At 26.4% G+C, this 14,163-nt stretch overlaps 1 protein-coding gene across 1 annotated transcript; it reads left to right on the forward strand.

The window, feature by feature from the left end:
- Positions 1–221: 221 nt before the first annotated feature.
- LOC133792674 (pentatricopeptide repeat-containing protein At1g08070, chloroplastic-like) lies at positions 222–8,665 on the forward strand. Its single transcript, XM_062230582.1, has 2 exons — positions 222–271; positions 6,862–8,665. The coding sequence occupies exons 1-2, from the start codon at positions 222–224 to the stop codon at positions 8,663–8,665; spliced, it is 1,854 nt and encodes a 617-aa protein (XP_062086566.1).
- The last annotated feature ends 5,498 nt before the right edge of the window (positions 8,666–14,163 follow it).

Below are 14,163 nucleotides of genomic sequence, written 5' to 3' on the forward strand. Positions count from 1 at the left end.
TAGTAATGGTTCACGTAGTCTGTGACCCATTGTTTTTGATAGAGCTCCATATGAGAAGACCATCGTTGGCATAAGGGTAATCTTCAATTATTAACCTTAGAGAAAGAAAAAAAAAAAGAATAGACAGAAGAAAAAGAGGAAGAAGAAAAAGAATAAAGAAATTAGAAGAAGAAAAAGAAGACGTGTATATATATATATATAAAAAAGGATTAGTGTGAGCGATGAGGCCAAGGTTCTGGTACTTGGAGAGCTCGGATTTGGTGGAGCTGAGGTCCATCTGGAGCTGCCGGAGTTGATGTTGGAGCAGAGTGATCACGCCCATGCAGCCGTAGACGGGGTCGTGGAGTTGATGTTGAGGTCCATCTCTCTCTCTATTTATATATATATATATATTTATATATATATATATATAAACTTGTTGTAAAGAACAGTTTGGCTAAAAAGCCATGATTATATTATGTGAAACAACCTTGAAATGGAATAACACCAGCTATATCACTTTGTTAATCCAGATTAATTTCTATAGCCTATGGTAATTTATTTTTTATATTTTATGGAATTACCATATTTAAAATTTTTTTTTTCAAAACTTACCATATTTTGTATAATTATTTTTTTTCCCATAAATTTAGAAATTATATATATTTTTCCCATATTTATGTAAACTTCTCTTTTATAATAGAGAAATTATAAGAAATGGCCCAAAATAAAGCCATCAAGAAGCTAATATCCTCATTTTTAAAATTGTAGATAAATGACCATTTTACATTGTTGATTACCTAAATTGTCATTTTTTATAATTTATTTATTTATTTAGGACTGTATGACTTTAATATAGTGGTATATGTATATTAGTTTTGTTTAATTAGTTTTTATTTTAAAGTTATATTGATTTTTTAAGTTTTTTATAGGTTGTTAGTATATTATTTTCCAATTAGTGTATATGTTTTTTGTGGTATGGTATATAATTTTTTTTTGTGATATTTAATTTCTATTTTATTATACATAATGATAGTATATAATTTTGTATCATGGTATATACATTTTAATGGTAGTATATATAACTTTGTTAGCATATATAGTATATACATTTTTAAGTAATAATTTTGTAAGTTTTGATGGTATATTATTTTTCAACTCAGTATATATATTTTGTGGTATGTATATCGTTCAACAACCCATAAAAAACGAAAAAAAATCAAAATAACTTTAAAATAAAAAATAATTAAACAAAACTAATATACATATACCATAATATTAAAATATTTAGAATAAAATAGTAATTTGTTAAATGGTGTATTTGGTAATATGTGATATTAAATAGATGATTAGGCTATTTTACTACAAAATTAAAAACATTGACATTTACTTACTTTCACACAACATTAAGGGTCATTTTGCACCATGCCCCATAATAATATACTACTATAACAAAATAACTACAAGTTTGTTATAAGAAAAATAATATACCCAAATGAGCTATAATATTATTAAATATAACAAATTTTATATTCATCACAAATATCTCCCATAACTAATTTATATCCTCATTCATTATTAATAACATATTCCAAAACATTTAACACTCATTAAAACAATTATTAAATATAATAAAATATTCCTTATTAATCGTTTTAAAGTGGAAATACGTTATCACATTATAAAATATATCATGTAATTATATATTATAGTATGATATTATGTAGTTTTTGATTGCATACTATACACAATAACAAGTTATTTAAGAGATTCCAATTAGTTACAAATTGCATATGACACCAATGGATATCATACAAATATTGTATGCCAACTCATAACAAATTATTTTGGATACTAATTAGTACCGAATGACATAAGATACCAATAAATATCATATTGTATACTAGCTAATCATAACAAGTTATTTTGGATACCAGCTAGTATATATACCAAAGTGTATAACAATTAATACACAATTACATATGATACCAATAAGTATCAGATTGCATATTAGTTCATAAACAAGTTATTTTGGATACCAGTTAGTACCAAATTACATATGATATCAATAAATATCCGATTGTATATACTAGCTTATATAGGATATCTCCAATAAGTAGTTAAATATGGTAGTATATATTATTCGATAAGATACTAAATAGTAAATGTTTTATAAGATATACAAACAAACAGATTTTATAGGATACTAAATAGTATTGTTTTATTAATTATATAGTAGTATACTACAACACAAAGTAAATGGAGAAATAGAATAATAATGATTATAAAGTAACTATAATTTTGATACTATTTAGTGGTTTATGTGATTTTTTTAGGAGCTAAACTAATAAATGATAGCAAAATAAAATATAGAATACCAAATAGTATCCAAATAAATCAATTCTTAATATTGAAGTGAACATGGAACATTGTTCATTCAAAATAAAAATTTATTACTTATAAATTGTTTAAAAAAACATAGAACTCAAAAATTAGGGATTTAAAACTCAGTCGTAAAAAGCAAAGAAAATAAGAAAAAAATTGATTTAGTCATAATTAGCAAAGCAATTAATTAAGGAAATGTAATAAATTAATATTTCCAATTGGGTATATTATACACATAATTATTGATTTAATAAATTAGTTTATATTAAAAAAAAGTAGTGGGTATACTAAATAAGTAAATAAAACTTGAATATTTGTTATTTAAGTTAATAAATATTATAATATGAGTATATTAAAATATCAATAACAAATTAGTAATTATATTTATAATATAAAGTGTGTGAATGTAAATCTTCCAAATTTTAGAAATTGCAATAATCACTGTATAGCATCTAATAGTAATGGGCCCATTGATACCCCATAGCAATATTCAATTAGTAAAAATTACATGGAGTACCCATTTTAAATGATCATCTCGTATTTGTAGCCATATCTTGAATCTTTTTTTTTATATACTTAGTATTTTAGTTACTATTCCTGTTATACATTTTTTCTTGCTCAAATACTCACAATACAGTGTACTTTTCAAGTAGTATTATGGAAAATATAATTATAAAAATAGGTAAAATATTAAACTAAATATATTTAATGGCTAATTTTAGTTGATTAATCTTAAAAAAAAAAAAACAAGAGGAATATTCTCTCTTTCTAGAACCACAAACATCATTGTTAACCAAAGGAACGAGAAGCATAATTAAGAAGATAAGTCAAAATGCTAGACAATTGGAATATCTCAATTTTTGAAGGTTTTCAAGCCTTTGAGGCAATAGTGATAATTAGTCATGACTAATAATAGTGTCACTTAAAAAAGATGTTATTTTTACAAATTTCTCATGAATATTTATATATAAATTAGTAAAAATAACATATTTTTTAAAGTGATTTTGCACTCAAGCCTACTTCTGATAATTTTTTGTAAAATGGTCTATGTCTAAAATTCGACCAGTTATTAATCTAAATTTTCGACTAACTGTCTAAATTATGAGAGACCATTATACAAAGAATTATTAAAATTATGCTAGAGTGCAAAATGACTTTAAAATATATATAAGTCATTTTGTCAAGAGGGTCTATATTCATTCACAAACTCACTTTTTTGACAGGTTTGACCCTAGTATAGGCGAGTCAGATTTATACCTAAGGCCTTAGTCGAAAGGATTCCAAATTTTTGAAAAATATATTTTTTTTACAATATTTTTTAAATTTTAAAAATAATACCATTTTATCTATAATTATTATAAAAATATCATATTTTGTATTATAACTCTCTCAAAGTTTGGGGCTGTCCTACTTCTCAATTGTCTCTAAACTAAATATCAATAATGATCTTCGTTCATTAAAAATACATATTTTTCTAATATAAGTATCACCTCTTACATCCGAAAGCAGACTTAAGTATAATATCAATAATATAATTGTTAGATTATATTATTAAACAGTTTCAATGCCATCTTCCATAAATATTCCATAAAATAATTCATAAAAAAAATTATTTTTCTCAAATTCAAATATATTTTTAACTATAATAATTAAATTAATAAATCAAAGATCTTTTAGTGTTTATAAGAAATTTATATAAAACATATACAAACCATTTTACCATAATAGTTGATACAATTAATTAGATCATTGCATAATTATGATCAATAAATAATTATTCTTCATTCCCAAGCACATAAATCAACATAGAACAAAAACATTTTTTTAAAAAATAAAATAAATTGAATCGAACTCCAACATTAGTACCAAAATAAAGTAAAAGCAAACATAAAAATATTTTTTATAAAAAAAAAAACTATTTTTTTCATCTTCACTTATCTAGATATCCATTCTACTCAAACCAAGGCATACAACAAAAAAAAAAATTTATAAGTGATGAACTCGAAAAACCTAGTATGAATATGACTAAATATCAAAGAATCTTCTTTATTTTTTTTATAAAATCTGTCATTGTTAGATTTTGTTATGTGATAAAAACCCACATTTACACACGTGGTATGATAAGTCCATTCTTCTAGAATATTCTATGTGTTATTTTATTAAATTTTTTTAATAGACATTATTTATATTTAAATGATTATTATATTGTAAAAAATGAGAATATATTTATAATATGTCATCTTTTAAATTACCAAGTGTATCTTTATATTTCACTATATATATAGAGAGAACTGAAGTTTATTTGTAAATGAGACTTGAATTCGAATTCTAAAAAAAAAACAAACTCTCAACTTGTAATCACTTTTCTCTACAGTGAAAACAATAGATGTAGGCTCGGATGGAAATCTTCAATTTACCCAAGGATGGAATGCTTCTGATGCTTCGAGATTATAGTCGAACCACTATAAATTATTTGTATTCTTGATTTATTTCTTACAAATTCTATTTCAATTTTATTTTCCGGCACAAGTCTTCTCTTAGGGGGTGTTTGGTATGTAGGTTTGGTTTGGTGGGAATGGGAATGCCTAGACTACGCCGTTTGGTAAATTTATATTTGATGACTTTGAGGTTTGTGTTTCTAAGTAAGTCTTATTTTTTAGCTTAATTTGAGGGTAATCTTATTCCCTTTGAACACTTAAATTTCACATTCTCGTAATCTAAGCCCACTCTAACTCTACCCAAAATATGTACCAAACACCCCATTAAGAGTATGTACATACCAAACACGGCGTTAAGAGTTCGTACACCTCTGTTTAACAATTTTACACGTCAACAGATTTTAACAAAAGTGATCATGTCTGCAATTAAGGCACTAAGTATGATTAGTCATCTCACTAGAGTCATGTTGCTAATACATGAAACTTAGCAATTGTCATAGGATTCTTGTCTATAGTCCAACATGTAAGTAGTTGATCTAGCATGGTCACTACCTTATGACTAGGATTCCCAAGTAACAAGGCTCCAATATTTTTTTTTGAAAAATATCATTTTTATATATAAAAAAAAAAAGTTACCTCCATTTTATGAAAAATACTATTTTTTATATAATATTTTGTAAAAATGTCATATTTTGCATTGGACCCTTAAAGAGCCTTGCTACCTCATCGTGACTTAAAATAGTTATTTTGAGAAAGAAGAATTTTTTTTTTTTTAATTTAAAAAATTCTGATTATTCTCTATTTACTTACACGCATGTACAGATTAATGTACTAGTGTATGTTGATTGTTTGGTAATCTTTGGTAATGATTCTGTTGCGGTGACGTGTTTTAAAGCCTATTTGAGCAAATATTTTAATACAAAGAATCTTGGTGTGCTTAAATATTTTCTTGGCATTGAGGTTGCTTAAAATTGCCTCATAATGCATCACAATGGTTTGGGAAAGAGAGGATAGGAAATGGTTTTCTATAATAAAGCAATCAAGGAATAAATATCACACCATATCACATAATATCGTAACAATATTTTATATTTTTCATTTATTTTCTTATTATTTATCAAAATAAGAAAAAATAAGTATATAAGTGCAATATTTTAAAAATATTGACTATATTTACTGCTAAAATTTTTTGGGTATAAAAGTGCAACATTTTAAAAATATTTCCTGCCAAAAAAAAAAAGATTATGTATAAAAGTACGATATTTTGAAAACATTGAGTATTTTGAAAATTTTGTTATTGATTTTCATTAGTGTTTAGCTTAATCTACAACATATTACCAATTCACAATTAACATTGAAATATATATATGAGAAATTTCTGAAAATGACATTTTTTTAAGTAATTTTGCATTTTTGACTATTTTTGATAATGTTTTGCAAAATTGTATCTATCTGAAATTCGATCAGTTGTCTAAATTTTTCAACCATCTATCTAAACTTTTCGACTGACTGCTTGAATTTTTTGATCATCTGTTTAAATTTTTGAACTGTCTAAATTATATAAGGTCATTTTGCAAAATATTATTAAAATTAGGCTAGCTTGCAAATTATCTTTAAAATATAAGTCATTTTGCCATAGGATCGTGTGTGTGTGTATATATATATATTTATAAAGAAAATACATGAGGTTTCTCACCTATATATATTTTTTTTATGGGAATTAAAAAATAATAATGTAACTCTTTCGTGAATCCAACGGCTTTAAATCTTGGATGAACTTGGACTGAAATTACATAAGTACCCTTCAAAGAATGTATGATATTTTATTAGACAATTCATTTGGTGATCTTAACTGTAATAACTGTAAATGTTATCTGCTTAGTTTCGCACTTTCCATGGAATGGAAGCTACTTCTGGTTCTCCTCTCATGCTTGCCATTTCGACCTTAGAGAGATGCAAAACCATGGCTGAAACTTCGCCAAATTCACGCCCAAATCATCAAAACCAATCTCCTCTCTCACTCCTTCACTCTCACCAAACTCATCTCCTGCTACTGCAGCTTCTCCGGTCCCTCCTCCTCCGGTGGCCTAGACTACGCCGTTTCGGTCTTCCGTCGAATCGAAAATCCCAACCCCTTCATGTGTTTCAATCTCCTGAAGTCCCTTTCCGATAGTCCAAACCCACTGGATGCCATTTCTCTCTTTGCCCATGTGCTTACTCGTTTGGAAGATTGGAAAGGAGTTGAGTTTTCTCTGCCTTCTGTGATCAAATCTTGCGGCAGATCCCACGGTTTGGAGGAGGGGAAGCAAGTTCATGGCTTGGTATTGAAAACCCATTTCGTTTTTGATCCATACGTGGCAAATTCGATGATCCGAATGTACTTGGAGGTTGGGGAAGTGGAATGTGCAAGGCAGCTGTTTGATAAAATGCCTGAGAGAGATGTAGTTTCTTGGAACTCTATGATTAATGGATATTTGAGGATTGGAAAGATTGAGTTGGCTCGAGAGTTTTTTGATAAGATGCCCAAAAGGGACTTGATTTCTTATAATGCAATGATTGATGGATATGGGAAGAGTGGAAAGTGTGAACTTGCTGAGGAAATATTTGGAATGACAAGTTGTAAAGATGTTAAAACTTGGACATCAATGATTTCAGCTTATGTGTTTAACCATCAACCGCAGAAAGCTTTAGATATGTTTAGGGAAATGTTGAGTGTAGGAGTTAAACCTGATGGTCCTACTCTAGTTAGCGTTCTCTCAGCCATTGCTGACTTGGGTTTTGTGGATGAAGGGAAATGGATACATACATACATATCGACTAACATGATTCAGGTGAGTTTTGGGTTTATTGGATCTGCTCTTATAGACATGTATGCTAAATGTGGGCATATAGAAAATGCTTACGAAGTGTTCAGAAGAGTATCTCATAATAGAAATATTGGAGATTGGAATTGTATGATCTCTGGCCTTGCAATCCATGGCCTTGGTGATGAAGCTCTTAAGATCTTTTCCGACATGGAAAAGATGGGCATTGAACCTGATGAGATCACTTTCTTAGGACTTCTGAATGCTTGTAGTCATAGTGGATTAGTTGATGAGGGCCAATTCTTCTTCAAACTCATGCAACAGAAATACAATATTGTTCCAAAGCTTCAACACTATGGCTGCATTATCGATCTCTTAAGTAGAGCAGGGCATTTTGAAAATGCACTTAGAATTTTACAGAACATGCCTGTCGAGCCAGACATTTTAGCTTGGAAGGCCATCCTCAGTGCAAGCACGAAGCATGGAAAAGTAGAAATTGGAGAACATGCTGCTCTTCGAGCAATAGAGTTGGCACCAGAAGATTCAAGTAGTTATGTTCTACTCTCAAATGTTTATGCTAAGATGGGGAGATGGGATGATGTAGCCAAAGTTAGGTTGGTTATGAAACAGAAAAGAGTTGGAAAGGTTCCGGGATGTAGTTCAATCCTTGTCAAAGGGAAAGTTCATAATTTTCTTGCTGGAATGGCAATGGATGAGAAATGTACTGATGAAGTTCTTTCCAAGATAGATGAAATGGCTTCTCGGTTGAGGTTGGAAGGCTACAAGCCTGCCCTGACTCAAGTTCTCTTAGATGTCGAAGATGAAGGAAAAGCGAGCTTGCTTAGTCTCCATAGTGAAAAGATGGCACTGGCATTTGGATTTGCAAACATAAAAACCGACGCCCCCATCCACATAGTGAAGAACTTGCGCGTTTGTTGTGATTGTCACGCCTTCATCAAGCTTGTTTCCAAGGTTTACAATCGTCGAATCGTTGTAAGAGACCAAAATCGTTTTCATCACTTTGAGAATGGCTTCTGTTCTTGCAAAGAATATTGGTAAAAATAATTTAGTTTTTGAGTCTTTGTGGTCTAAATGTTCAAGAATTAAGTACAAGAATAAGCTTGTTTAGAATAGTGACCGAAGACACAATTAGACTAATAAAAATGTGTCATGTGATTACGTAATGGACAGTTAACGGTAAGTACTAACAGATGCACTAATATTATAGATTTATATATTATTACCGCAAAAAAAAAATTAGGTATTAAAATGCAACTTTTAAAAAAATTTAAGTACTATTACCGACAATATCCCTTAAAAAAATAATAAAATTAAAATCAAACTACCAACAAGCTTTTTTAACATATATAATTTTTTTATTTTACTTTATGTGAGTAACTTATGACAGAGAGTGAGCTCAAGTTCTCACTCAAATGCTAAAGTTATTGTTATTTTGTTAATAATAGACAGAATATTTTCAATATTAATGTATAAATTGTTGTATCCTAAATTTAGCACGAGTTCACTTACTCAGTTCGGGTACAACTAGTAGGTAAATACGTGGAAAAATAACCAAGTAGAATATCTGGTTATTAACCATATGAGTAGCTCGAGACTCATAATGGTTAGACCCAATCTTAGGCGTCCTGGATTTACTATGAGCTCGGAGTCAAATAGTTGTCAAGCACGAGCTTGGGTGAGATATTCAGCTCGTGGGGACCTAGATATAATGCATACTGAAGGATCCCAAGAGACTCGGGAATTCTTTATACGCTCATTAATGACCAGACTGTATCATATATATATATATATCATTTATTACTTGAGATAGCAGGAGCGTATTTATTTTGTTATCAAATCATATCCTAGTGTAAATATGAATAATTTGTATTAATTATATACTATATATAATTACGCGGTTTATTTACATAGTTACCCAAACCTGTCCATGGAATTCCCCTATAAATACTAGGAACGTTGGACAGGGAATGGGGACCATTTTTTCTGTATTACCGAAGCTTTGCCAAAATAGAAAAAGAAATAGTAATAATATTGACTCGTAGACTAGGTGGATTTTATCTACTGAACCACGTAAAAATTTTGTGCTTTTGAGTGAGTGTTTGTTATTTCATTGCAGTTTATTATCTAACACTAATCTACCTATTTTATTTCTTAATATATTATTGGCAAAAAATCACGTCAACATAAATATTGCAAAATTTTAGTTTAAATCCTCACTAAAATCATTAAATTTAAATGAGCGCAATCATATAAAACTCTCGTTCACAAATTTATACCAAAATCTTTTACTTTTTAGCTATTAATTAAATTTAATGGAATTACACCACTGCAAATAACAATTCGAAAACATTTACACCACTATAATTATGGCAGTCTAATCTATAATATTATAATTACGTTTACTACAACTATTAATATATATATATATATTTATATATAATACTATTAGAAGTGTGCATAAAGTTTTGGGTATCTATCATTCTATTTTTTTTTTGTCTTCATATGACTATGAATGCATAAGTGTCATCTCCTATTATTTTCATTCTACATTAATAGACAGATGTAATATTTTACATTTTTACTTTATTGAAATAAATACAATTTAATTAATTAATATCTTTACAGATGTAAGTTTATATATTAGACAACATGACAATTAAATAGAAAGAGATAGAGACACGATTTATTTTTATAAAAAAATAAATTTTATATATATATATTATATTTCTTAGCATTTAAGGAATCATATATCTTATAATTTTCATGTCATTTTGCATCTTCATTACTTTTCTATATTCTCTTCTCTCCTTCTCTCAAATTCTCCTTCATATGACTTTTAATTTCATTTGTTATTGAAATTAAAAAATTACTTGTTGCTGCATCTTCAAAATCTAAAGTAAGTTTATTTTTACTTGCTATTGAATTGTTGAGAATTTTTTTTGATGTTTACAGTCTAAGTTTTTGTATTATTAGACTTATTCATATCCTTTATTGTTAGGTCTAACAAAAAAAAATAAAATCTAACTTGATATATTATACTCTTGATTGAATAAATTAGATGATGATAAATAAAGAGCTTGGAAAGAATTAGTATTGAAGTAGTACAATAATTTTTTTTATTTGATTGTGGTAGATGAAGAACAATGGTGAAGAATACATCTGATTATAGTTGTTTAAATTTAGGTGGTAGTACAAATATTATGTTCTCACGTAATAAATGTGATGAACGAAGTTCTTAAAAATATATATATATGAAAGAAAAATGCTAAATATGAGTTGAAGCTAAAATAGAGCTATATGAAAAAAAAAACAGAGACAATATTATGCTAAAATGAAAAAAATTAATTATGATAACAAAAAAAAGAAATGCTTATCGATAATCTTAAAATATATAATAAAATTAATCACAATGTTGATGATGAAATTAAAATTAATATTCTTAATGAGAAAGATGAATTTTTAACTAAAGTAAGTGAAAATCATAATTATCTCAAGTTCAAATATTGTTAATAAGAAAAAGAACTTGTACAAAAGATTAAAAGAGGAAATATTATGCTATAAATAAATAAAATATAAAAAATGTGTCTTAATTATTACTCTTTTAAATATAATACCATTTATGCTTTAATATGTGTATATCACATGAAAAATGAGCATGTGTTAAAATATTGGGCACAGAAAATTAATATGAATTCTCTATTATATTGAAATTAAAAATAAAATAATTTTACTTAAAAAATAAAAGACTTATAAATATATCTAACAATTCATTAAAAAAAGGTAAAATAATTAAAAATTTCAAATAAAGTGAATAATAATTAATAAAGTCAAAATATATGGCTTTACAAATAAAAAATTATTTATACATATAATATAGGAAAAAGTAATATTTGTATTCTATATTTTATAGGGTTTTGGTAACAAATATTTTGTTCATCATTATATAAAATATGTTGTTCAATCTACACTTTTGTGGCTTAGCAATGAATAATATAACTAGTATATATATATATATATATATATATATATATATACTCTGTTACTGCTGGCTTTAGACAATAAATAATTAAATAAATTTTCTTCCAACCCCACCATATATAATAAATCTAAAATAGTTCTGAAAATGGTGTCTTTGTTTGATTGATTCAAATATTTTGATAAGTTGAAATAATATATATATATAAATATTTTCATTATATCCTATAGATAATTAAAATTGACGACTCCTTTATATAATTATTATTACTATTTAACAAAAAATTTATTATTATTATTATTGAAGATATGATCTTACAGCTGGATACGCATTTATAAAGAAATTAATTAATTCGATCGAAAAAATAAATAAAGATTTGATAGATATAAAGAAAGAGGCAGGTAGAATCATGTATATTCTGTTTTACTCATAAATATTTTTCATATTTAATTATCAAACTAAACTATATCTAAAAATATTATGATTTTCATATACGTATATTAATTTTGTACATGCATGTATATATACGTATATACATATATATATATATTGATATATTGCAATATCAGTTGTCATATATTCCCTTATAAATATTTGTCCTTATTAATTACCAAATGAATAAAGACGTATATATTTACAAATTTATTATATATAAAATGTGTGTAGATAACGGAAATTCTTAATTTTAACAGTTTTTTATTTTTTTAATGTTAACTTTAACGGAATATTCTTATATCTAACAGAATATTCTTATATTCAACGGTAGTTTGTAAACATCTGTTAAACTTAAATAAAATAAAATAAATAATTAAAAAAAATTAAAATAAAATACTTTTTAGATATTTTACAATGATAATTATTTAAAAATAATAAATAATTAAACAAATTAAAATATGATATTTTTTAGATATTTTACAATGATAATTATTTAAAAATAAAAAATGATTAAACAAATTAAAATATAATATTTTTTAGATATTCTATAACGATAATTATTTAAAAATAATAAAATCATACATTTATAACTTAAATAAAATTTAATTAAATTTAAACTCACTTATTAGAATAATATGATATTAAATATATAATATAATCTAATGTGAATTAGTAACAAATTGCTTTTTTTTTTAAAAAAAACTAGCCAGAAACTTAAATTTAAAATACACATATAATATTTAATATTACATTAAACATATAATATATAATCTCTTGTTGTCACTCCCAAATTCAAAAACTAAAACAAACATAAATTTAAACAAAAATAAATAAATAAATTTAATAAAAATAATTAATAAATTAAATAAATAAAACTAAGTAAACGTACATATTGCACATTATTTGTAACTAGTATATATATATATATACATTCACTAATCCATTTTCCTATCGTTCAGGTGCTATTCTCATATAAATATATATACATATTTATATACATTCTCATGATGTTTTATATATGCAGCTTTGGTGATATATATATATATATATATATATATATACATACATAAATAGTTAAGGCTAATTAGGTCAAAATTGTAAGGAAACTGGTGCTGAGAATCTGGCTCTCTCAGGTTTTTATTTTTTATTTTTTTAAGTAAGGTTTGAAGTTCTAATATATATTTAGAGTGAAAATTACGTGTTATATGAGAATTTTAATAGATTGTACAAAAATATGGCTTTTTTTCAAGAAAAGTTAATCTATGGTTTTTTTTTTTTTAATTTCACTTTAATAGGTTTAGTTTCCCATATTTGTGTATAAAAAGTTTGTTTATGCCATATTTTCACTCTTAATCAAGTTTTATGAATTTGAAAGGGTATGTTTGTAATTTGATTATTTTTTTTTAGTTTTTTTGATTTTTTTTATATTAATTTTATATAACTATTTTTATATTAAATTTTTCCATGGTTCTTTTGCAATTTTTTTTAATATGAATTGTGTTTATTATTATTCTTTTATTTATTGTAAACATTTTTTTTTCCTTTTTTTTTTAAGTTGTACGTTTTTTTTTCAAAACATGGGTAAGGTAACCAGTTACTTAATTAATTTTTCAAAGTTATATAAAAAAAATTCTACAGCTAGCTTAAATAACATTTATCTAGAGGGGTAACCAGTTACTTGTTTGTTTTTTCACATTTATGTAAAAAAATAGTCTTAAAGGTTAAATAACATGTATCAGGAGGGGTAACCAGTTACAGTGAGATTAGTAACTTACTGCCATAAGAAAGGTAACCAGTTATCATAAGAGGGTGACAAGCCACTCATATTAGAAATGAAAAGAAAACATCACATTTGAAGTGAAAAAAAGAAGAAGAGTAAGTATGATTTAGTAACCTAGGTAACTAGTTACCATATAGAACCCAAAAATATACACACACATCAGAATGTGAAGGTAATCAGTTACCTCCTAAAATATACAAACAAACAACGTGAAGGTAACCAGTTACCACAGATCTCGAGACAGAAAAAAAAAAAACCAGATCTGACCACGAACCAACCTCCTCCCTCGCCTCCGACCACCACCAGAAACCCCCATCCCCTGCGCGCAAAACCTCGTCGCAAGCC

The sequence above is a fragment of the Humulus lupulus genome, chromosome 7, assembly GCF_963169125.1.
Source record: "Humulus lupulus chromosome 7, drHumLupu1.1, whole genome shotgun sequence".
Taxonomy (NCBI): domain Eukaryota; kingdom Viridiplantae; phylum Streptophyta; class Magnoliopsida; order Rosales; family Cannabaceae; genus Humulus; species Humulus lupulus.

What these genes read in the sequence shown, in the direction of transcription:
- LOC133792674 (XM_062230582.1), top strand. Translation starts at nt 222, where the DNA reads ATGAGGCCAAGGTTCTGGTACTTGGAGAGCTCGGATTTGGTGGAGCTG. An exon ending in TCGGATTTGGTGGAGCTGAG is followed by an intron (nt 272 to 6,861) that starts GTCCATCTGGAG and finishes CTGCTACTGCAG; the next exon opens with CTTCTCCGGTCCCTCCTCCT.